Source organism: Toxorhynchites rutilus, chromosome 3, assembly GCF_029784135.1.
Source record: "Toxorhynchites rutilus septentrionalis strain SRP chromosome 3, ASM2978413v1, whole genome shotgun sequence".
NCBI lineage: Eukaryota > Metazoa > Arthropoda > Insecta > Diptera > Culicidae > Toxorhynchites > Toxorhynchites rutilus.
The window spans coordinates 178,438,307-178,464,359 of NC_073746.1; the positions used below are offsets into that span (position 1 = coordinate 178,438,307).

The 26,053-nt window shown below is 42.1% G+C and overlaps 1 protein-coding gene across 1 annotated transcript in view; it reads left to right on the forward strand.

Annotated features, from left to right (window-relative positions):
• LOC129777338 (ras-GEF domain-containing family member 1B) overlaps nucleotides 1–19,971 on the forward strand; it is a 100,817-nt gene extending 80,846 nt beyond the window's left edge. Inside the window, exon 11 of the mRNA XM_055783565.1 lies at nucleotides 19,114–19,971. Within this exon, the coding sequence (XP_055639540.1) occupies nucleotides 19,114–19,184 (71 nt within the window). The 3' untranslated portion in view covers nucleotides 19,185–19,971. The remainder of the gene's footprint in view (nucleotides 1–19,113) is intronic.
• Nucleotides 19,972–26,053: the final 6,082 nt, after the last annotated feature.

A 26,053-nucleotide genomic window follows, 5' to 3' on the forward strand; every position in this document is an offset into this window, starting at 1 on the left:
AATAAAAACAAAGTTGCGTGTGTTCCCGGATGTTTCCAGCATTTTCAATTGTTCATTTAACAAATGGTATGTCTGTAGAAAACATTGTTTAAATTGTTCCTAGTGACAATTTTTTGCTTTATTACAAGTTAGGGTCAAACAACTGGAAGTTCAGCAAAAACTACAAAGAACAGAAAATCAATATCAAACTTTGATATGAAGTTGGTAAAAATACTACCAAAAAATTTTACATCAACTCACTGATGTTCAAATCGCACGAATTGCACTTCAGAAATACTATAAATATAGTCGTTTTGTTTTACGAAAAAATTTCCTCAGGCTAAAAAAAATCAATTGCAATTACGACTTTGCTCAACCATCAATATCCTCTTCTCACAGAATAGCAAAATATCATCTTTCATCGCACCAACGACTCCAGTATGCTTATTATTATTGCGAAAACGGAACAAGTAAACCCGTGGTTTGGTTTGGTAGCTTTGCGAACGAATTTCAATAGGTTAATAAATATTCTCAGACATCAAATGCCTCAAAGAAAATAAAGCAAGCAAATACAGCATCATCCCGGCACCCGAGAAACTAGATCTAACACACCAACGATACAATTATGCGGCGTGCCATCGGTTGCAAACGCACGAGAACCGTTTTGCGTATGCCGATGTGTTGATCCGCGAATCGCTCTGTTCCGGCGCCATGCTGCGCGCTTATTATTCAACTCATCGACTACATTAACAAGTCGTATATCACAGGGAAACGTGCGCTAATACGCAATATGCCACCGCGCGGTTGTTTCGATGAAATTGTACGCTCTTGGGTGTCTGTCAGAGGAAAATTAGATATTCCACGAACTAGACAAAAGTACACATCGATATCCTACTTCACTATATCCCCTTGGGGCGCATCCTAGATAGCGAACGAAACACATCCTATTTATCTCTTGCGCCAACATTTGAATACCGTCGCAACATTGCCCGTGTGAGATTTACGGAATTACCGTTTTGGTGCATCTTGCCGGGCAGCAGAGCAGTTTCGCAGCCTCGTCACAATCATTAGTTTCACCCACGAGCTGCAGGATATTTCGCGCTTCGTCGCTATCATCCTGCACAGGTGGTGACCGTATTTTCCGTTGTTCTTGAAACATTCACTTGCATTGTGTATGCACTCTTAAATGGGTACCGTGTCGTTGGAGCGACACAAATGCATAGCTGAGCCTCGTGTTTCCAGGGCACAGTATCTTTCCAAATTGCATTGACATAAGCCCCGGGCTCGTACTTAAACTTGGGACTTGGGAGGAACCAGTCGAATCTGTTTGGGAGCAAAGCAAACAACAAACACGGAGACTAGAGCGCGCTCTATTGACGTAGGACTACGTCTTTCATTTCTATACCGGGGTGTAAAATCAAAGTTTCGAAAACGAAAGCGTTACGCCGGAGACCGAGATTTTGAGCGTTAATAGCTCCTAAGCAACTGAACGAAATGGTATGATAAACACTTCATTCGAAAGATAAAATGTCTACGCGTTCTATACTTGCAACTTTTTGAACCAAAAACTTGTTTCAATAGTCTTAAAATTGCTTTCAAAACAGGCTATTAAAATCACCAATCGGTATATAAGCGAGCGCCGCTCGGGAATCCACTCAGTTCTAATTGAACAGCGATTGGAGCATGTTGTCGCTGTTGTGGTGAAGCTCTTCGTTTATCATGAAAGCGCGGATGAACGGTGTCACCAAGAGCCTGTTTGTGCACCCTAGGCCAGAAGGGAATCCATCAGGAGGAGAGTGATGCCACAAACGGTTCCCCGGGAAGACATCGCTACACACACATACACGTGCGGAATTCTTTCCGTTTGGATGCCATTCAGCATCGAGAAAGTTCCGGAAAGATCTAATCATTTCTGGAAAATAATCTGCCAGTTCCTCTGGGAATTTAAAAATACATTCATGTGAAAGAGTTTATTTTAATGTTTTCTAACCATATAACACAGCGATCAAATACATTTGATTTTGTATTTTTTCAACCAAGTGTAATTAGCCTCTGAAGATTATTCTTCCCCATCAGTAGGATATTTCCGTATCCAATATTGTATGCGTACGCAATCGATTATTGCTCAGTCGCCAAAAGTTTCGAGCTCAGAGAGTTCATTCCCCTCTAGTTTGCCTTCCAAATTGCCATCGTAAACCACATCTTCTCTCGATTCAATCACACACAAAAAGCATACTTAAGCGATATTCTAGTGGTGAGACATATTCATTTTTCGTGAGGACATCGACAAGACAACATCGTTGCCTAACGTGCTGGAGGAGGTGGACGGCGAAGGATCGACACATACACGCGCAGAATTCTTTCCGTTTGGATGCCATTCAGCATCGAGAAAGTTCCGGAAAGATCTAATCATTGCTGGAAAATAATCTGCCAGTTCCTCTGGGAATTTGAAAATACATTCATGTGAAGAGTTTATTTGAATGTTTTCTATCCATGTAACACTGTGACCAAATATTTTTCAATCAAGTAATATTAACAGGTGTTCATATGGGGGACTCCGTAGCCACATTGGTTGCGCGTTCGCTTAGTAAGCGATCGATCGTGAGTTCAAAACTCAGGGCCCTCATTGACCATCTTTGTGTTGTTACAGAATAACTACGTCCACGCAACAATCATCATCGATGGAGATCGATCCACGGTCGAAATAAGATCGATTCATCCATACAACTGCTCTGCTCTGCAAGGTGTCGGGCTGCTGTTCTATAAATAACTCAACAATGATCAATCAACTGTCTCCGCTGTCCGGTGGTCCCACTGGATAATGGAAGAACAGAAAGAATACTCTTACGCCTAAATGGCTACTGTGTGAATGTACCATATGTAATGGTATAGAAGAAATACTGGCGAATGGCAACTGTGTAATGTGCTAATTATAGATATGATAACCATGTGACATGTACACGATTAAAATTCGGCTCTGTTACAGCTAAAATGCTAATGAGCCTTAAATAAATAAATGGGATAAAACAAAACAGGTGGTTATCGAGTAAGTATTAACCACTGGTGGGCTTCCAGTATCGAGCAAAATGTGAAAATATCTAATCGTTACTGAAAATAATCTGCCAGTTCCTCTGGGAATTTAAAAATACATTCATGTGAAAGAGTTTATTTTAATGTTGTCTATCCATGTAACACTGTGACCAAATACATTTGGTTTTGTGATTTTTCAATCAATCGCAATTAACAGGATAGCTTCTGAAGATTATTCTTCCCCATCAGTAGGATATTTCCGTATCCAATATTGTATGCACCCGCAATCGATTATTGCACAGTCGCCGAAAGTTTCGAGCTCCAAGGGTTCATTCCCCTCAAGTTTGCCTTCCAAATTGCCATCGTAAACCACGCCTTCTCTCGATTCAATCACGCACAAAAAACATACTTAAGCGATATTTTGGTGGTGAGATGCATTCATTTTTCGTGAGGACATCGACAAGACAACATCGTTGCTGAGGGTGCTGGACGGCGAAGGATCGAGATATGCCCTGAAACGCAAGCAGTTTGTTTGAAACTGTAAGGGAGCACAGGCAAGCCGATCCTTCAGGAGAAGAGAAGGTGACCATCGAAGCAGCCGCTACACACACATACACGCACGGAATTCTTTCCGTTTGGATGCCATTCAGCATCGAGAAAGATCCGGAAAATAATCTGCCAGTTCCTCTGGGAATTTAAAAATACATTCATGTGAAAAAGTTTATTTGAATGTTTTCTATCCATGTAACACTGTGACCAAATATGTTTCAATCAAGTGCTATTAACAGATGGTTATCGAATTAGCATTAACCACTGGTGGGCTTGCAGTATCGAGGAAAATGTGGAAATATCTAATCGTTGCTGGAAAATAATCTGCCAGTTCCCCTTGGAATTGAAAAATGACATTCAAGCGAAAGAGTTTATTTTAATGTTTTCTATCTTTAAAATATCCATATAATACATTTGGGTTTGTGATTTGTCAATCAAGTACAGTTAGCAGGAAAGCTTCAGAAGATTATTCTTCAGAACAAGGTTTTTCGTATCCTATATTGGATGCATAAAACCTTGTGCCTCCAACGTAACGCTCTCGTTTTCGAAGTCCCCCAAATATTCATTTATTCATTCATTCAGAATGGATTTAGATTCAACTTCAAACAAATGATCTCTAAATCAACGATAGTCCTACGTCACCCTTGCGGTTATACCATAGATATAACCCACTTCCTGTTTTTTAACTCGCTAACTGGAACAGATGGTGTCCGGTTGGTGTGTCCGCTTTTGCTGCCGTAGGTTGACAACAACAACGAAAAAAATGCAATTTCGTTTCCATTGAAATTTGCATGAATGTGAAACACGATGAAGCCGCCAGCCCCGGAGAATACCGTTCGAGCCGGCCATGGAATGGTACACTCAATACAATTCGTTATTTCTTTTAGATTTGATTATGATCCGTCTGATGTTCTTCAAAAGATCCTCATTCATTTCTCACTCCAACTGAATTTTCACTGGGAATTTGACAATCTTCAGTATAGATAGATATCGGCAAAATAATAACAAGCATTCGAAAAAAAATGGTAGATGAGAGCAACACATACATTCTGATAATGGCTTAATATGCTCAGTGTAGTTAATCAAGAAATGAAACATGTGTTAAGATTGTTGCTATAGTCGAATATTAGATTCTAAAGGGCGAACACGAAATTATTGCGACACATTCAAAAGGGCATAACTTTTTTACCATTGGGTAAAAATCAACCAAATTTTGCACACTTTCTCATTGATGTGTATTGTCTACATGCTGTCAAACTCGAAGTCGTGTTTTACGATACAACGAAAATGGAGGTGAGCCAACGTAAGTCGAGAGAACAAATTCTTTCCAAACACCTGGAATTTCCTGACCTGTCGCACCGGCAGTTGGGAAAAATGTTGAACATTCACCATTCAACCGTCTCCAGAGTGTTGAAGCGGTTCCAGGAGCGGTTGACGTTGGACCACGGCAAAGGAGCTGGAAGAAAACCGGGACCGGAGAACAAAAAGACGGAGGGAAAGGTGAAGCGGATGATTAAAGCAAATCTTGGCTAAAAAGATCGGCATGTCTCAGAGCTACGTCCAGAATGCAAAGAAGAGAGCTGGACTACATACATACAAGGTACAGAACTTCCCAAACCGCGATGAGCGGCAACAATCGTCGGCTAAAACTCGGGCACGGAAGCTCTACGAAAAGATGCTGACAAAATATGACTGCTGTGTGATGGACGACGAAACGTATATAAAAGTCGATTTTAAGCAAATTCCGGGGTTGGAGTTTTTCACCGACAAGAGCAAGTTCGATGTGGACGACAAATTTAAGAAGAGGAAAATGTCGAAGTTCGCCTCCAAATATCTCGTTTGGCAGGCCATCTGCTCTTGCGGACTGAGGAGTGAGCCTTTCGTGACAAAGGGCACAGTAAATGGCGAGATCTACAAGTCTAAGTGCCTCGAGAAGCGCCTTTTGCCGTTTCTGCAGCCGCACGACGAAGCTCCGCTATTTTGGCCAGATTTGGCATCATGCCACTATTCTTAAAGTGTCCTGGAGTGGTATGAGGCCAATTCTGTCCATTTTGTTTCAAAGGATATGAACCCGCCAAACTGTCCGGAGCTGCGCCCGGTGGAGCAGTACTGGGCAATAATGAAGCGGGAACTTCGGAAGAGCAAGAAGACAGTCAAAGACGAGAAGGACATGTTAAGAAAATGGAAAAAAACTGAGAAACTGGTACCGGATGACACTGTAAAGACTTTGATGGAGGGCATCAAGCGAGAATGCGTTCAATTTTACACTCAAGGCTCCATCGATTAACTTTTCTTTTGATTTTTGAAGTAAATATATGTATAAAACTACCCTAAAATTTTGGTTTGATTCTAAACATTATAAGAAAATTGGCATGACATTTTCGGTGTCGCAATAATTTAGTGTTCGCCTCTTAGATGGAGAATACAAAATTGTATCGCATTGTGTTACTCGAAGCTGAAGGATAGGTTTTAGACAACCTATCCAACCAACTGCATTATGTTTCACGGGTGACGAAGAAAATAAAATATTCTGCATTATTTCCGACAGAGTGTTCCATAAAATTATCCACAAACTTTCGAAAAAAAAATCAACATTGAACACCTTGAAAATGATTTTGAAAATGAAAATGAAAATGAAATTTGACTTGACTTGGCGGAACAAATTTTCACCTTCAATTTTCAACTTAAGAACACAGCTCTCACCGCAGTATAATACCTACTTCACATCCGGGTTGAAACATTCTGCATTTAGATGCTACTTTTAACTCGTGTCAACTGTTGGGTTTTCATTCGCCATCTAACTTTTGACGAGTGAAGTTCAGTTTCGGTATTGTGCGTTATCACTTTTGCTATTGTGCTATTGATATAGTGTAGGTCATTGCTGTCCGCTTTCAAATTGACCTTTTGTGAAGTGGAACAAAGGAAGCAGCGCTCTTGAAGCGAGCCGGATTGGCGGCTGTTGAACTGAATCGGCATAACGGGATCGCCACCGCGTGACTGTCGCAAACCGTATTCATCATCACGTGGCCGTGTCAGCTATTCTTGCGCTATTGTGTTGTCTCCGTACCGCGTAGACTCTGTCTCTCCCTGATTAGGGCAGTAGATCGCATTATCGGAACAACTTACATATTAAAGTACATATATTTATTATTAATATTATTATTCAACTCATTTGTTCATTTTTTGTTTTGTTTAATATTATTATCATTTTTTTTTGTTTTACTTTTTTTTTGTGAGTTTGTCGTTAAAATCATAAATAAATTAAAAATAAGGCTGAAATTTTTGTAAAATGGAGAATGGTGGCAGATCTCCAGAGATGGTGATCTACGATACTGAATCACATACAAGATCTGGGAAAAACATAAACATATAACATATTTTATAATATTAATATTTTATAATATTTTTTTTTAAACATATTTTTTCTGAGGACTGAACCGCTCATCCTACCAAGCCCCCCTTTAAGAAAATTGCAAGCTTCCTTTCTCAACCCACCGTTACTCCCACTCCCACTTCCCCATTATCGATTTCGCTTCCCACTTCTGATGTTTCCGTTCAAACCCAATCCTCGTCCTCGTCTTCCACCTCTGTTGTTTCCGCTCCACGTGTCAGAGTCTATCCAGAAGATGCACCTGGAACTGGCCCGTGGATTGTTTTCCTCCGGCCAAAACCAAATGGAAAAAGCCTTAACGTGATTCAGATCATGAAAGATCTGGCTAGTTACGCTTCTATATCTGAAATTCGCAGGGTTAGACCGGACAAATTGCGAGTTGTCGTGAATAACTGGAAACACGCAAACGAGATTGTTACTGATCAACATTCCACTCTCGAATATCGCGTATGGATCCTCTCCCATAACGTAGAAATTGAGGGGGTGATAGCTGAAACGGGTCTGACGAGCGAACAAATAGAAAATGAAGAAAAAGGCAAGTTCAAGAAGCTCCCATCAATGGAAGTAAAAATCTTGGGCTGCAACAAATGCAAGTCATTTGGTCACACAGCAGATTACTGCGCCAACATGGAGCGCTGTGCCACTTGCTGAGAGCAACATGTGGGGAAATCCTGCAGTGCGACTGAGCATAAGTGTCCATATTGCGGGGGATCCCCACACGCGCTCTCAGCTTGTGAAACCTACAAGAGTCGCTGTGAGAAACAGAAGCGCTCATTAAAGGAACGCTCGAAACGCACTTTTGCGGAAATTTTGAAGGGCGCTTCTCCACTGGCCCAACAACAACAACAACAACAACAACAACCAATCTCAACACACAATACCTTTTCCACGTTGCCAGTTGATGAAATGAAAGCGGACACAGCTAGCGAGGGCACACCGCCGTTTATTTTCAAAAGGAATTCCCAGCGCAAAAATGTGCTCCCAAAGTTCAAGAACAAATCCCCCCGTGATACCCCCTGTTAGCTTGCCTAAAAAATCGTGTGCAGAGGATCACATCCTGGCTTCCGTGGGAATAGTTCACCTTCGAACAACCCAGTACTTGAGGGGACATCAAAAATCCCAACTGTCCCTGTTTCGCCGTCAAGCTCAACTTTCCAATCGGGATTTATAAAGTTGACTGACATTTTGGATCAAATCTTCACGTGTTTTAATGTTTCCGACTCCATCAGAACCATTGTCATCTCAATGCTTCCAGTATTAAAGACAATTTTACAGCAATTGATGCAAACATGGCCCCTCCTTGCAATGATTATCTCTCTTGATGTCTAATTTAAATAGAAAGGGCGAAGATATCACTGTTTTACAGTGGAATTGTCATAGTCTTATCCCTAAATTGGATACATTAAAATTTTTAATTCATAAGTTCAATTGTGATTTTTTTGCTCTGTCCGAAACTCGGCTATCTTCGCGAGATGATCTCTCTTTCCACAATTTTGATATTATACGCTTGGACCGTGATGACATATACGGAGCGGTGCTATTGGGGATCAATAAGTGCCACTCATTTTTTAGAATTGACCTTCCACCTATTGGAGGAATCGAAGCTATTGCTTGTCATGCAAACATCAGAGGCAAAGACCTCTGTTTTGTCAGCTGGTATTGACCTCCGAGAGCCGCGGTTAGCCGCAAGCAACTTGTTGACATGTGCCCACTCCTTCCTGAGCCACGATTGATCTTGGGAGACTTCAACTCTCACGGAACTGTCTAGGGGGAACAGTACGACGACAACCGTTCATTGTTGATATATAACCTTTGTTGCAGCTTTAATATGACCGTTCTGAACACTGGGGATACAACACGTGTACCTAAACCTCCTGCTAACCAAAATGCTCTTGACATCTCGCTTTGTTCGAATTCACTATCGCTAGATTGCAAGTGGAATGTAATCAATGATCCCAACGGTAGTGATCACTTGCCAATCAAAATTTCCATCACCATTGGGTCAAATTCTCCTGAATCTATAAACATGACATATGACCTCACAAGACACATTGACAGGAAAAAACATACGGACGCAATTGCTCTAGCCATCAATTCCAGAGATGGTTTACCTCCATTGGAGGAGTATAATTTCCTTTCTCGTTTGATCTATGATAGCGTGGTTGGCGTTCAAACGAAACCCATCTCAGGTTCCACTATTCGCCGAAGGCCTCCCAATCTATGATGGGATAGCCAATGTTCCAAGCTTTATCAGGATAAATCGAACGCATTCAAAGCTTTTCGGAAACGTGGAACCATTGAAATTTTTTAAACGTATTTAGCCCTTGAAAATCAATTTAAAAACTTGATCAAAGGGAAAAAACGAGCTTATTGGCGAAATTTCGTGGGAGGTTTGTCACGAGAAACGTCAATGAAAAAATTATGGAAAGTGGCTCGAAACATGAGAAATCGCTCTTCAACGAATGAAAGCGAGAAATATTCACATCGGTGGATTTTGAATTTTGCACGGCTGGTTTGTCCCGATTCCGATCACGTTCAAAAAATTGTTCGAGATATTTCACAAGATAGGTGCGATCTTGGTTCCGAACTTTCGATGGTAGAATTCTCTCTTGCTCTCCTTTCATGTAACAATTCTGCTCCGGGATCGGATAGAATTTCTGGAGCATAATATTGTTCCAGATGATTGGAAAGTACGAGTGATAGCTATTCAAAAACCCGCGATCGATTTCAATTCGAACCGGCCCATTGCAATGCTGTTTTGTATACGGAAATTGTTGGAGAGAATAATCTAGTTTCGCCTTGATCGATGTGTTGAAACGAATGGCCTACTCTCAGATACACAATATGGGTTCCGCAGGGGCAAGGGGACGAATGATTGTCTTGCGTTGCTTTCTTCAGAAATTCAATTGGCTTACGCCGAAAAAAAACAAATGGCTTCAGTATTCTTGGACATAAAGGGGGCCTTTGATTCTGTTTCAATAGAGGTTTTGTCAGACAAATTACACTCTCGGGGTCTGCCGCCTCTATTGAATAATATGTTATATAACTTGCTTTGTGAGAAACATTTGAACTTTTCTCACGGGGATTCGACAGTAAGTCGGGTCTCCTACATGGTACTCCCCCAGGGCTCATGTTTAGGCCCCCTTTTGTACAATTCTATGTAAGCGACATCGACAACTGCCTTACACAAAATTGCAGCCTAAGACAACTTGCAGATGATGGAGTGGTGTCTGTCGTAGGATCAAACGGATCCGACCTGCAAGGACCCTTACAAGATACTTTGAACAATTTTTCAACCTGGGCCATTGGGCTAGGGATCGAATTCTCCACGGAGAAAACAGAGATGGGTTTTTTTTCTAGGAAGCATAGACCAGCAAAACCAAAGCTTCAACTTTTGGGTAAACCAATCACTCATGCTATGTCATTCAAGTATCTTAGGGTCTCGGCTCGGCTCCGAATGTACTTGGGGGCCCATATTAGATATCTAAGTATAAAATGCCAACAAAGAATAAACTTTCTCCGTACAATTACCGGCACCTGGTGGGGAGCCCATCCAGAAAATCTTATAATGTTGTATCGAACAACTATTCTCTCAGTGACGGAGTATGGAAGTTTCTGTTATCAATCAGCTACCAAAACACACCTCAATCAACTCGAGCGAATTCAGTATGTTTGTCTCCGTATTGCGTTGGGATGTATGCCCTCAACGCATACCATGAGTCTCGAGGTTTTGGCAGGCGCACTCCCACTTAAAGATCGCTTCATATTTTTATCTCTTCGGTTCCTCATCCGGTGTAAGGTTATGAACCCATTGATGATTGGAAATTTTGAACAACTGATCAACTTCACTTTACAACTTTACTGATAGGTCCTCTAGGAATTTTTAAGCACCTCCCACAGTCTTCAGAATCCTTGCTCAGTGTACATTGCTGAATTGGCAGCAATTCACTGGGCGCTGGACAGCGTCGCCTCACGACCTGTTGAACACGTTAAATTGGATACATTAAAATTTTTAATTCATAAGTTCAATTGTGATTTTTTTTGCTCTGTCCGAAACTCGGCTATCTTCGCGAGATGATCTCTCTTTCCACAATTTTGATATTATACGCTTGGACCGTAATGACATATACGGAGCGGTGCTATTGGGGATCAATAAGTGCCACTCATTTTTTAGAATTGACCTTCCACCTATTGGAGGAATCGAAGCTATTGCTTGTCATGCAAACATCAGAGGCAAAGACCTCTGTTTTGTCAGCTGGTATTGACCTCCGAGAGCCGCGGTTAGCCGCAAGCAACTTGTTGACATGTGCCCACTCCTTCCTGAGCCACGATTGATCTTGGGAGACTTCAACTCTCACGGAACTGTCTAGGGGGAACAGTACGACGACAACCGTTCATTGTTGATATATAACCTTTGTTGCAGCTTAAATATGACCGTTCTGAACACTGGGGATACAACACGTGTAAACCAATCACTCATGCTATGTCATTCAAGTATCTTAGGGTCTCGGCTCGGCTCCGAATGTACTTGGGGGCCCATATTAGATATCTAAGTATAAAATGCCAACAAAGAATAAACTTTCTCCGTACAATTACCGGCACCTGGTGGGGAGCCCATCCAGAAAATCTTATAATGTTGTATCGAACAACTATTCTCTCAGTGACGGAGTATGGAAGTTTCTGTTATCAATCAGCTACCAAAACACACCTCAATCAACTCGAGCGAATTCAGTATGTTTGTCTCCGTATTGCGTTGGGATGTATGCCCTCAACGCATACCATGAGTCTCGAGGTTTTGGCAGGCGCACTCCCACTTAAAGATCGCTTCATATTTTTATCTCTTCGGTTCCTCATCCGGTGTAAGGTTATGAACCCATTGATGATTGGAAATTTTGAACAACTGATCAACTTCACTTTACAGCTTTACTGATAGGTCCTCTAGGAATTTTTAAGCACCTCCCACAGTCTTCAGAATCCTTGCTCAGTGTACATTGCTGAATTGGCAGCAATTCACTGGGCGCTGGACAGCGTCGCCTCACGACCTGTTGAACACGTTAAATTGGATACATTAAAATTTTTAATTCATAAGTTCAATTGTGATTTTTTTGCTCTGTCCGAAACTCGGCTATCTTCGCGAGATGATCTCTCTTTCCACAATTTTGATATTATACGCTTGGACCGTAATGACATATACGGAGCGGTGCTATTGGGGATCAATAAGTGCCACTCATTTTTTAGAATTGACCTTCCACCTATTGGAGGAATCGAAGCTATTGCTTGTCATGCAAACATCAGAGGCAAAGACCTCTGTTTTGTCAGCTGGTATTGACCTCCGAGAGCCGCGGTTAGCCGCAAGCAACTTGTTGACATGTGCCCACTCCTTCCTGAGCCACGATTGATCTTGGGAGACTTCAACTCTCACGGAACTGTCTAGGGGGAACAGTACGACGACAACCGTTCATTGTTGATATATAACCTTTGTTGCAGCTTAAATATGACCGTTCTGAACACTGGGGATACAACACGTGTACCTAAACCTCCTGCTAACCAAAATGCTCTTGACATCTCGCTTTGTTCGAATTCACTATCGCTAGATTGCAAGTGGAATGTAATCAATGATCCCAACGGTAGTGATCACTTGCCAATCAAAATTTCCATCACCATTGGGTCAAATTCTCCTGAATCTATAAACATGACATATGACCTCACAAGACACATTGACAGGAAAAAACATACGGACGCAATTGCTCTAGCCATCAATTCCAGAGATGGTTTACCTCCATTGGAGGAGTATAATTTCCTTTCTCGTTTGATCTATGATAGCGTGGTTGGCGTTCAAACGAAACCCATCTCAGGTTCCACTATTCGCCGAAGGCCTCCCAATCTATGATGGGATAGCCAATGTTCCAAGCTTTATCAGGATAAATCGAACGCATTCAAAGCTTTTCGGAAACGTGGAACCATTGAAATTTTTTAAACGTATTTAGCCCTTGAAAATCAATTTAAAAACTTGATCAAAGGGAAAAAACGAGCTTATTGGCGAAATTTCGTGGGAGGTTTGTCACGAGAAACGTCAATGAAAAAATTATGGAAAGTGGCTCGAAACATGAGAAATCGCTCTTCAACGAATGAAAGCGAGAAATATTCACATCGGTGGATTTTGAATTTTGCACGGCTGGTTTGTCCCGATTCCGATCACGTTCAAAAAATTGTTCGAGATATTTCACAAGATAGGTGCGATCTTGGTTCCGAACTTTCGATGGTAGAATTCTCTCTTGCTCTCCTTTCATGTAACAATTCTGCTCCGGGATCGGATAGAATTTCTGGAGCATAATATTGTTCCAGATGATTGGAAAGTACGAGTGATAGCTATTCAAAAACCCGCGATCGATTTCAATTCGAACCGGCCCATTGCAATGCTGTTTTGTATACGGAAATTGTTGGAGAGAATAATCTAGTTTCGCCTTGATCGATGTGTTGAAACGAATGGCCTACTCTCAGATACACAATATGGGTTCCGCAGGGGCAAGGGGACGAATGATTGTCTTGCGTTGCTTTCTTCAGAAATTCAATTGGCTTACGCCGAAAAAAAACAAATGGCTTCAGTATTCTTGGACATAAAGGGGGCCTTTGATTCTGTTTCAATAGAGGTTTTGTCAGACAAATTACACTCTCGGGGTCTGCCGCCTCTATTGAATAATATGTTATATAACTTGCTTTGTGAGAAACATTTGAACTTTTCTCACGGGGATTCGACAGTAAGTCGGGTCTCCTACATGGTACTCCCCCAGGGCTCATGTTTAGGCCCCCTTTTGTACAATTCTATGTAAGCGACATCGACAACTGCCTTACACAAAATTGCAGCCTAAGACAACTTGCAGATGATGGAGTGGTGTCTGTCGTAGGATCAAACGGATCCGACCTGCAAGGACCCTTACAAGATACTTTGAACAATTTTTCAACCTGGGCCATTGGGCTAGGGATCGAATTCTCCACGGAGAAAACAGAGATGGGTTTTTTTTCTAGGAAGCATAGACCAGCAAAACCAAAGCTTCAACTTTTGGGTAAACCAATCACTCATGCTATGTCATTCAAGTATCTTAGGGTCTCGGCTCGGCTCCGAATGTACTTGGGGGCCCATATTAGATATCTAAGTATAAAATGCCAACAAAGAATAAACTTTCTCCGTACAATTACCGGCACCTGGTGGGGAGCCCATCCAGAAAATCTTATAATGTTGTATCGAACAACTATTCTCTCAGTGACGGAGTATGGAAGTTTCTGTTATCAATCAGCTACCAAAACACACCTCAATCAACTCGAGCGAATTCAGTATGTTTGTCTCCGTATTGCGTTGGGATGTATGCCCTCAACGCATACCATGAGTCTCGAGGTTTTGGCAGGCGCACTCCCACTTAAAGATCGCTTCATATTTTTATCTCTTCGGTTCCTCATCCGGTGTAAGGTTATGAACCCATTGATGATTGGAAATTTTGAACAACTGATCAACTTCACTTTACAACTTTACTGATAGGTCCTCTAGGAATTTTTAAGCACCTCCCACAGTCTTCAGAATCCTTGCTCAGTGTACATTGCTGAATTGGCAGCAATTCACTGGGCGCTGGACAGCGTCGCCTCACGACCTGTTGAACACGTTAAATTGGATACATTAAAATTTTTAATTCATAAGTTCAATTGTGATTTTTTTGCTCTGTCCGAAACTCGGCTATCTTCGCGAGATGATCTCTCTTTCCACAATTTTGATATTATACGCTTGGACCGTGATGACATATACGGAGCGGTGCTATTGGGGATCAATAAGTGCCACTCATTTTTTAGAATTGACCTTCCACCTATTGGAGGAATCGAAGCTATTGCTTGTCATGCAAACATCAGAGGCAAAGACCTCTGTTTTGTCAGCTGGTATTGACCTCCGAGAGCCGCGGTTAGCCGCAAGCAACTTGTTGACATGTGCCCACTCCTTCCTGAGCCACGATTGATCTTGGGAGACTTCAACTCTCACGGAACTGTCTAGGGGGAACAGTACGACGACAACCGTTCATTGTTGATATATAACCTTTGTTGCAGCTTTAATATGACCGTTCTGAACACTGGGGATACAACACGTGTACCTAAACCTCCTGCTAACCAAAATGCTCTTGACATCTCGCTTTGTTCGAATTCACTATCGCTAGATTGCAAGTGGAATGTAATCAATGATCCCAACGGTAGTGATCACTTGCCAATCAAAATTTCCATCACCATTGGGTCAAATTCTCCTGAATCTATAAACATGACATATGACCTCACAAGACACATTGACAGGAAAAAACATACGGACGCAATTGCTCTAGCCATCAATTCCAGAGATGGTTTACCTCCATTGGAGGAGTATAATTTCCTTTCTCGTTTGATCTATGATAGCGTGGTTGGCGTTCAAACGAAACCCATCTCAGGTTCCACTATTCGCCGAAGGCCTCCCAATCTATGATGGGATAGCCAATGTTCCAAGCTTTATCAGGATAAATCGAACGCATTCAAAGCTTTTCGGAAACGTGGAACCATTGAAATTTTTTAAACGTATTTAGCCCTTGAAAATCAATTTAAAAACTTGATCAAAGGGAAAAAACGAGCTTATTGGCGAAATTTCGTGGGAGGTTTGTCACGAGAAACGTCAATGAAAAAATTATGGAAAGTGGCTCGAAACATGAGAAATCGCTCTTCAACGAATGAAAGCGAGAAATATTCACATCGGTGGATTTTGAATTTTGCACGGCTGGTTTGTCCCGATTCCGATCACGTTCAAAAAATTGTTCGAGATATTTCACAAGATAGGTGCGATCTTGGTTCCGAACTTTCGATGGTAGAATTCTCTCTTGCTCTCCTTTCATGTAACAATTCTGCTCCGGGATCGGATAGAATTTCTGGAGCATAATATTGTTCCAGATGATTGGAAAGTACGAGTGATAGCTATTCAAAAACCCGCGATCGATTTCAATTCGAACCGGCCCATTGCAATGCTGTTTTGTATACGGAAATTGTTGGAGAGAATAATCTAGTTTCGCCTTGATCGATGTGTTGAAACGAATGGCCTACTCTCAGATACACAATATGGGTTCCGCAGGGGCAAGGGGACGAATGATTGTCTTGCGTTGCTTTCTTCAGAAATTCAATTGGCTTACGCCGAAAAAAAACAAATGGCTTCAGTATTCTTGGACATAAAGGGGGCCTTTGATTCTGTTTCAATAGAGGTTTTGTCAGACAAATTACACTCTCGGGGTCTGCCGCCTCTATTGAATAATATGTTATATAACTTGCTTTGTGAGAAACATTTGAACTTTTCTCACGGGGATTCGACAGTAAGTCGGGTCTCCTACATGGTACTCCCCCAGGGCTCATGTTTAGGCCCCCTTTTGTACAATTCTATGTAAGCGACATCGACAACTGCCTTACACAAAATTGCAGCCTAAGACAACTTGCAGATGATGGAGTGGTGTCTGTCGTAGGATCAAACGGATCCGACCTGCAAGGACCCTTACAAGATACTTTGAACAATTTTTCAACCTGGGCCATTGGGCTAGGGATCGAATTCTCCACGGAGAAAACAGAGATGGGTTTTTTTTCTAGGAAGCATAGACCAGCAAAACCAAAGCTTCAACTTTTGGGTAAACCAATCACTCATGCTATGTCATTCAAGTATCTTAGGGTCTCGGCTCGGCTCCGAATGTACTTGGGGGCCCATATTAGATATCTAAGTATAAAATGCCAACAAAGAATAAACTTTCTCCGTACAATTACCGGCACCTGGTGGGGAGCCCATCCAGAAAATCTTATAATGTTGTATCGAACAACTATTCTCTCAGTGACGGAGTATGGAAGTTTCTGTTATCAATCAGCTACCAAAACACACCTCAATCAACTCGAGCGAATTCAGTATGTTTGTCTTCGTATTGCGTTGGGATGTATGCCCTCAACGCATACCATGAGTCTCGAGGTTTTGGCAGGCGCACTCCCACTTAAAGATCGCTTCATATTTTTATCTCTTCGGTTCCTCATCCGGTGTAAGGTTATGAACCCATTGATGATTGGAAATTTTGAACAACTGATCAACTTCACTTTACAACTTTACTGATAGGTCCTCTAGGAATTTTTAAGCACCTCCCACAGTCTTCAGAATCCTTGCTCAGTGTACATTGCTGAATTGGCAGCAATTCACTGGGCGCTGGACAGCGTCGCCTCACGACCTGTTGAACACTATTACATAGTATTAGTATAGTCCACAAAAATACCATCGCTAACTGGCAGCGCAAGTGGAACGAAGATGAATTGAGCCGTTTCACTCGATTATCCCTAAGGTTAGCCTCAAACAGTGGTTCAAAAGTCTGGAATTGAGTCGGGACTTTATTCGCACCTTCTCCCAACTCATGTCCAATCACTGTTCGTTAGATGCACTACACTTCCGTTTCAATCTTTCCAGCATTAATATCTGCGTTTGTGGCCAAGGTTATCACGACATCGAGCACGTTGTTTGTTTGTGCGAGGTGTATCTGGTCGCCAGATCGAATTTAGAAAACTCCCTTCGGGCCCGATGAAGACAACCCAATGCGCCGGTGAGAGATGTATTGGCTCGGTTAGACTTTAATTACATGTCCCAAATATATATATTTTCCTTAAAGATATCGATCTTCGTGTGTGATTGTCTCTATGTCCTTATACCCTCCTTTCCTTCCTTTGCGGGTAATTCGTCCCCTTGCTATGAATAGTAGAATAAGGTGAAACGTAAATACACTATAAATATACGAATAGATTTAAGAATTGAGTGTTCATCAACATTGTTACAATTTCCTTATCCTTCTCCTAAAAATATGTCACCCTTCTAAACTCGAGTACACCGCGAGTACAGGGAAACTTCGATATAACGTACCCTCGTTATAACGTACCCTCGATATAACGTACACATTTCCAAAGTGTAAAAAAAAACTCAATTTTTTTTCCTGATAGAACAATGAATTATATGTATTGTGATGCTAAAACAAGTTGTGTACCTTCAATCAATCCCGAAATACAGCTGATTTTGTGATTCCGGATTCTAAATGAATCAAGATTTAATCAACACTACGAAGGGAAACATCATGAGAAAGGCTGGCTTCGTCTTCTGATTGAAGTTATTCGTTGACTTTACTAAAACAGCAACACAATAATGTATTATAGACTACGTCTGTGGGTACTTTATTATGCTTCGATATAACGCACAATTCGATACAACGTACAATTTTGAAAGTGAAATGTACGTTATATCGAAGTTTACCTGTAATCGGTTTTCCACCTTACTAACCATAGATGTAAGAAAATTGTTTATATAATATATATAGTTTTAAAATTATATTTGAGAATTCGGCTCCTTTCAACTTAAGTAACTGAGCCTGTAAAAATAAACGAATTCATGAAAAAAAATCTGTTCCAGTATCGCTCCAGCCAGCGAATCATCAACAGCAAACTGAGAGTTAATAAGCAAGTTTGTAAGGCAACGTTGCAACAAAACCACGCAAGCCATCGGCCCTTTCCAGAGACACAAAAATGTTCTAATAAAGTGATTACCACTCAATTTCACATATTTCTAAGATAGTATCCTGAGTAATAAACGGTTGAATTGAATGAAATAAGAGGCATAGAGTATTACTATGCCCCATCACCTAAGATACAAACAAATTACCAAAAAAAGCAAGTCTGTGAGAATACGATACCATCCCATGGAAATTCCGAAACATTCAACATTGGGGAATAAATCCTAATAAAACTATATGCTCAATTTTCAATTTCCTAATGGCATCCGATAGCACAGAGGAGTGAAGAAAAGGCTCCAACCTCGAACAGAGCAGAGACAATTTTTCCGATCCTTTCCCAGATGGCACACCGTACCATTCGAACTGACTTAATTCAGTGCCCGGCTTGGTGCCGGTATACACGCAGAGCAGTTAATAAAAATGCCATTCTGCACATTCATGACGCAAGAGGACTGAAATATTAAATGCACACCCGCACTGGCCGCCCCGTTATTATTTGGGGGGTAGAGGCCAAGGAGCCGGGTCAAGTCCGGCAATTTCTCTTGATAGTTTTTTTTTTCATATTTCCTCTTTCCTCTTCTTTATGCTTCTCTTTCGCAGATCTGATGCTGGCGTCGTTCGAATGCGAGGAACCAACCATTGCCGAGAAGGAATTGTACGAAATTACATAGTACCATCGCTGGCGGCAGGATTGTGATCGGGCCCATAATGGACAATTATTTGCATACACAGACGGAGCCTAGCACTTCCGAAGCTAATAATGCTGCTAATGCCATCCTAGGAATTCGTCTTCTGCATGTGGCAGCAGTTGTTCACTGGACTCTCGTGCTCTCTCGTGCGCACCAACAAATGGCAAAATGCCAGGGATAGCTTCTGTCAGCGTGACCTTGTTGATTTGATTGGTGGGACAATTTTAATATGCCAACGGTTTAAATATCGGAGCGATGCGTTCTTCCTACACACGAGCATACCGAACAGAATCGAAAGTGTAACGATGTTAGGAATTTTACAATGTAATCAAATCAATAAGATAAATGTGATTAGCTTGTAAAAAATAAAACGACGTGAATTGAAGAAAAACAACGTTTCCTGTTGAGCATTCAGATTTTTTTAGAACAGTAGAAAAATAACTCACAACTGAGCACTTTCTTTTTTCACAATATATGGCAAAACAAACAAAAGACCGGTGAATAAAAACTGTACTCCTAGAAAAAAAAAATTGGCCAGAATTTTAAAAAAACACAAAACAAAATGTACTAAGCAAACGAATGAGAAAATAGTAGTTGTAATGATTTAAAAAATGGGTTACTTTATTGAAATAATATCACAAATAGTCCTGGCGAATGCGCTTCCGGAGTCATCTTATTCGTAAGTTTGTGCCATGTTCATTTTCAGCAAACTTCAAAAGCAACTAACGCAAAAAAAAGCTTTTACTATTTTTACTATAACTTCAGGTAATAAAGGGTGAATCGATAATTATTGCGATGCTTTAGATTGGTTGGTAAATCGGCTATATTAATCGAAGTAAAACCAAATTTTGACACACTCACACAAGTTTGATTAAAATGCTCGACATTTGTGATTGGCGCCTTCCTTCAGAGCCTGTACATTTTTCTCAGTGTTTTGACGTAGGACTACGTCTTTCATTTCTGTACCGGGGTGTAAGTTCAAAGTTTTGAAAACGAGAGAGCGACGCTTGGAGTGCAAGATATTGTATGTTAATACATCATTGCAGGCTGAACGGAATAATATGCTAATCATCTCATTCGAAAAACAAAATGTCCAAGAGTTTGTAATGATAGGATCTACTGACGTGCGCTTTTCGCGCCAATGACATGCATGCAAATACAGAGAAGAAATGGGTTACCCCCGCACTCACCGTGTCTTTCCTTCAGCGCCTCCGTCGGCCGGAATGTCATCATCCGACCACCTTTGTCCCGTCGAGGCCCTCCAGATGCCGGTCGGAATCGGTTGCTCCCACCTGCAGCTCCGTGGCGTTCTTCTTACTGCGGGAAAGGCTCGCCCGCTCTGCTGCGTGCGCCGGCGCCAATTACACCAGCTTGGACGGCAGTGGGGGATTCCACGAAGCGCGCGAGCGCCACCACCCACGTCGAGCTCGAGATCCGGGCAAAGCAGCCCGTCCGATCGGACGGTGAATCTCCTATCCGCAGCGGCACTCCACAAAACCTCACGTCCGTTCGGGCGGCTACCGCGGGATCCAGCAATCACCGCGCGCATCAGCCAGCGCCCCAAAAAAGCTTCGTCTTGTCCGTTCGGAAGGCTCGCTCGGGAACATACGATCGCGGTACGCACCGGCGCCAGAAAAAAAGACTTCCTCTCGTCCGTTCGGACGGTAATGGCCGACCACCAAATCACACTTCACGCACTCGCGCTCAAAAATTTTGCGTCCGTTCGAGACGATGTACTGCACGGAAGTCCCAATTTTCTCTCGTTGTTTTCTTTCCTCTTTTTGTCTTACTGACAGTTCAATACTGTCGCCGTGACAGTTGTGGTGGGTGCGATTGTGCAGGGGTGTACTGCATGCATGCCTGAACTGAATGTCTGATTCAGACGCCCAAAACGTAACATAACTCCACCGTTCAGGGAAAAAAAAATTATGAATCGAAGGATTTCGATTCATAATTTTTTTTTTTTTTTTTAATAATTTAAAGCCATTTTGTTATCTGTCGTCGACCAGAGACCTAGCGTTTGTATCAATGATCTTTCTACAAATCCTCTCAAATTTCGAAACTTAAATCGCCACAAATCCAATCATTATTATTTATTTTACCACAAATCAATCAAATCCATTAAATTTTCAAAACGCCACAAATCAAAAAGGAATTATTTTATACGCCATCGTGTCATGGCAAAGAAGTCTCTGGCCAACGGAGGATTTTCGTGCTTAGAGTGAGTGCAATATTTAATTGTGTTTTTAGAACGTCAGTGTAGTGTTTCGGGTTTGAGGGCATTTGCTCCCTCTGATCGGCAAGAGCCCAGAAAGGAGTTTTACCGCGCCCCAATTCGCGTTACTTTAGGATGTGTTTTTCTTGGCGACCCCCTAATGCACTTATCACTGATCTGATGTTTTTAATGTGTTTTGTAAATATTATAGAAACTTAAAAAAGACATAGCTTAGTTTTGCGTATTCAATTGCGTATTGGGATAGCTTATCATATAAAAATGAGCAGTTCGTTTTTAGCGAGGTTTGACAGTTCGTTGTCAGCGAGTGGACAGTTCGTTGTCAGCGAGTTCGACAGTTCGTTGTCAGCGGGTGGACAGTTCGTTGTCAGCGAGTTCGACAGTTTGTTGTCAGCGGGTGGACAGTTCGTTGTCAGCGAGTTCGACAGTTCGTTGTCAGCGGGTGGACAGTTCGTTGTCAGCGGATGGACAGTTCGTTGTCAGCGGATGGACAGTTCGTTGTCAGCGAGTGGACAGTTCGTTGTCAGCGGGTGGACAGTTCGTTGTCAGCGGGTGGACAGTTCGTTGTCAGCGGGTGGACAGTTCGTTGTCAGCGAGTTCGACAGTTCGTTGTCAGCGGATGGACAGTTCGTTGTCAGCGGGTGGATAGTTCGTTGTCAGCGGATGGACAGTTCGTTGTAGCGGTTGATTCAGCAGAGGGTAAGCGAGTGGTAAGCGCAGGTTCCCTTCGACCCGTTCCCAGTTCAACAGAGTGCAATTTCTCCCAATTTGCGAACGGCCAGCGTAGTTTTCCTGCAGTTTCTCTCGATTTGCGAACGGCGAGCGCATGGTTTCCCTGCGACCCGTTTCCAGTTCAACAGGGTGCAATTTCTCACGCTTTGCGAACGGCACGCGCAAAGTTTCCCTGCGACCCGTCTCCAGTTCAACAGGGTGCAATTTCTCACGCTTTGCGAACGGCAAGCGCAAAGTTTCCCTGCGACCCGTTTCCAGTTCAACAGGGTGCAATTTCTCACGCTTTGCGAACGGCAAGCGCAAAGTTTCCCTGCGACCCGTTTCCAGTTCAACAGGGTGCAATTTCTCCCGATTTGCGAACGGCAGGCGCCAATTTTCCATGCAACTCATTGTCATTTTAGCAGGGTACAATTTCTCCCGACTCGCGAATGCCAGCCAACCTAGACGTTGAAACGCAGTTTAGGGTTTCCAGGAGCAACACTGATGCCGTAATCTTGATCGATCCACAGGTGGTGTGATGAGCCTTGCCCACTCATTAACATTTACGATGTTACTTTGAGAAATGCAGATCTCAACGGTTGAGGGTCTCTGAACGTACTGCAACATGCGCGCGAGGTCATGGTCTTGGTCTCCGTTCACTCCGGAGCTTGTTAGGAATTGATGCTGCATCTGAGACTGCTTGCGAAGGGGCCGTTGTCTTTCGTATTATCTTCACTGAGCTCCACATTTCTCTGGACATGATAATCTACGTCATGAGGCTTCAGCGATGTCGGATGGTTGATGGTTGAGTGCGTTGCTAGCGAGATCTAACTGTGCTACTGGGGTTTATTCCAATCTCGTCTTGGTGGGGAGGTAAATAGTTTAGTTTGTTGTTGCTCACCACACCTTGACGAAATGATGTTTTTGTGAGCACGGGGCTCTTGGTTGACAGGTCCTTGCCTGTCGACATAGCTTTATAGCTTTAGAGTTCCTTAAAAGAAACCATGTGGCTTAATAATAGCCAAACGACATTTGTAGTGTAACGGTCGTGATCGATAATCAAAAAGCGAGTCTCGCCTGCCTCTTTGAATCCCAAAATCTGCGATTTTTTGAATTTCTCTAATTCTAAGTTCAGACTGTTCTATGTTGACAGTCGCATTCATAACGAGCTCCAAGTTCTCATAACGTACTCCTCTTTGCACATTTTCTTCCATCAGAGCATTTAATTTAATTACTTTAGCCCTGTGGGTGCTAGAGCCCAAATTGGCAACTTGACGTAACGCCAATTCATACGCTATCTCGTCATTGCTCAAAAATTCTAAGCCCATGTCCATATTATATAAGTTAAATTTGATGATAACAAGAAAAAAATGTATATGAATGTGACAGATAAATTAGAATAGACGTATATATTTATTTATATTTTAAAATAATTTTCATACAATATTTTAATATAAATATTTAGATTTATTTAGAAATATGAATAATAAAAGAAAATATGTATATATATATATTTTATTTATTTATTCATTTATTTTTATTTACGATGTGGAAAAAATAAACACTAAAAAGATATATTGCACTCACTTTCCCTTCACGGCAAAATTAATAGGAAAAAAAATTCAGGGTTGATAAAAAAAAATCCAACAAGGATCACTGATTACGGCCCTGACGGTCGATTCCGCTCAGTATCAAATACAACCACACTCACGTTACACGAGTGAGGTTATAAAAAACTCGTGGTTTTATTTTACGTTGGGCGCCATTGTAATGAAACGGATCTTCTGACGTGCGCATTTTGCGCTAATGACATGCATGCAAATACAGAGAAGAAATGGGTTACCCCCGCACTCACCGTGTCCTTCCTTCAGCGCCTCCGTCGGCCGGAATGTCATCATCCGACCACCTTTGTCCCGTCGAGGCCCTCCAGTTGCCGGTCGGAATCGGTTGCTCCCACCTGCAGCTCCGTGGCGTTCTTCTTACTGCGGGAAAGGCTCGCCCGCTCTGCTGCGTGCGCCGGCGCCAATTACACCAGCTTGGACGGCAGTGGGGGATTCCACGAAGCGCGCGAGCGCCACCACCCACGTCGAGCTCGAGATCCGGGCAAAGCAGCCCGTCCGATCGGACGGTGAATCTCCTATCCGCAGCGGCACTCCACAAAACCTCACGTCCGTTCGGGCGGCTACCGCGGGATCCAGCAATCACCGCGCGCATCAGCCAGCGCCCCAAAAAAGCTTCGTCTTGTCCGTTCGGAAGGCTCGCTCGGGAACATACGATCGCGGTACGCACCGGCGCCAGAAGAAAAGACTTCCTCTCGTCCGTTCGGACGGTAATGGCCGACCACCAAATCGCACTTCACGCACTCGCGCTCAAAAATTTTGCGTCCGTTCGAGACGATGTACTGCACGGAAGTCCCAATTTTCTCTCGTTGTTTTCTTTCCTCTTTTTGTCTTACTGACAGTTCAATACTGTCGCCGTGACAGTTGTGGTGGGTGCGATTGTGCAGGGGTGTACTGCATGCATGCCTGAACTGAATGTCTGATTCAGACGCCCAAAACGTAACAAGTTATTTGATTGCCAATTATTGACCCGAAAACTTGTTTCACTAACTTTGAAAACAGGTTAGTGAAATCACATAAATCCGTAAATAAGCTAGCGCACACTCGTAAATTCATTTAATCGTTATGGCGATGTGAGATATTGTATTGTAAATATATGCAAGTCGGAGGAATTTTTGTATTGCAAGTACGATTATTTCTAGCAAATAAAATATAAATTTGGAACTTTTAACTTTAGTGTTGGTGTACGAATGACCCATCATGCATTTTAAAACGTTTAGCAGAAATGTGTAAAATAAGTGTAAAATTGTATATGGTTGTGTTAAAAATGACTTCAAATATGAAACGATTCATTTTAATTTTCATAAATAAAAACCAATATCAAATCCAAGCTTTTTTTGTGCTCATCTTCATCGAGGAAAGTTCATGCGGCGAGAAAAATTTGAAAAATGAAGCAATATTCAAAAAACAAGTGATTTCCCGTATGTTTTACATATCGCATTAGATGTTGTTGGCCCAATTGAAATTCGCATTGAGGCACATAGCATCGTGTTTCGTTGGTCGTTAAGCGAATTGGATTGGATTGGATTGAAAAACACACTCAGAATGTAAAAATTAAACATATTTGTACTCTATAATAATGATAATTATCTTATATTACATTGGTGAGTTATTTCATTATTTAATCCATACAGAACGCAGGAGCCATCTCGTTCAAGGCTACAGAGGCCGATTTTCATCATATCTCATTCCACTTCGGCATCTTCTATCGTGATACGCACCATCCGACGATTAATCATCATCATCACTCGGTTGTAACACTGATGGAGTGAACATACGATACCCAACAACCAAACAAAACGCCTCTTTTCAAGGCCACCAAGTCATTATCGAAGAGTTTAACGATGTAATTTTTCAAACATATCCAAAATCAGCATGCAACAGATAGCCCAACGGAATCCTACTTCAACTATGAGGTCGTGTCTCGGACACAACCCTCCTATGATTATCTACACTTCCTCATCATTTTCTTTCCTTCCTTCGACTCTCTCTCACTGTCATCTGTTCCTGGAACCTTTGGAAGACCCTTAAGACGGTCGAATGATATATATTATATTAGGGTGCCAAAGAATGTATGGGAAAAAATCGACCCTGAAATTTCAAGAAGTTACCCTATACAAAAGTAGAAGGGTCTGAGCCTAGGGGCTCGGACGGAAGTTTGACGTAGGACTGTGATTGTTCAGAACACTTGGTTATTTTGAATGTAATTCTTGTCATTGTTCAGAAATATGTTATTTTAACTCTTTTAAATAGTAGCCCTGAAAAGGGCCGTTTGTTGTAGGTACCCA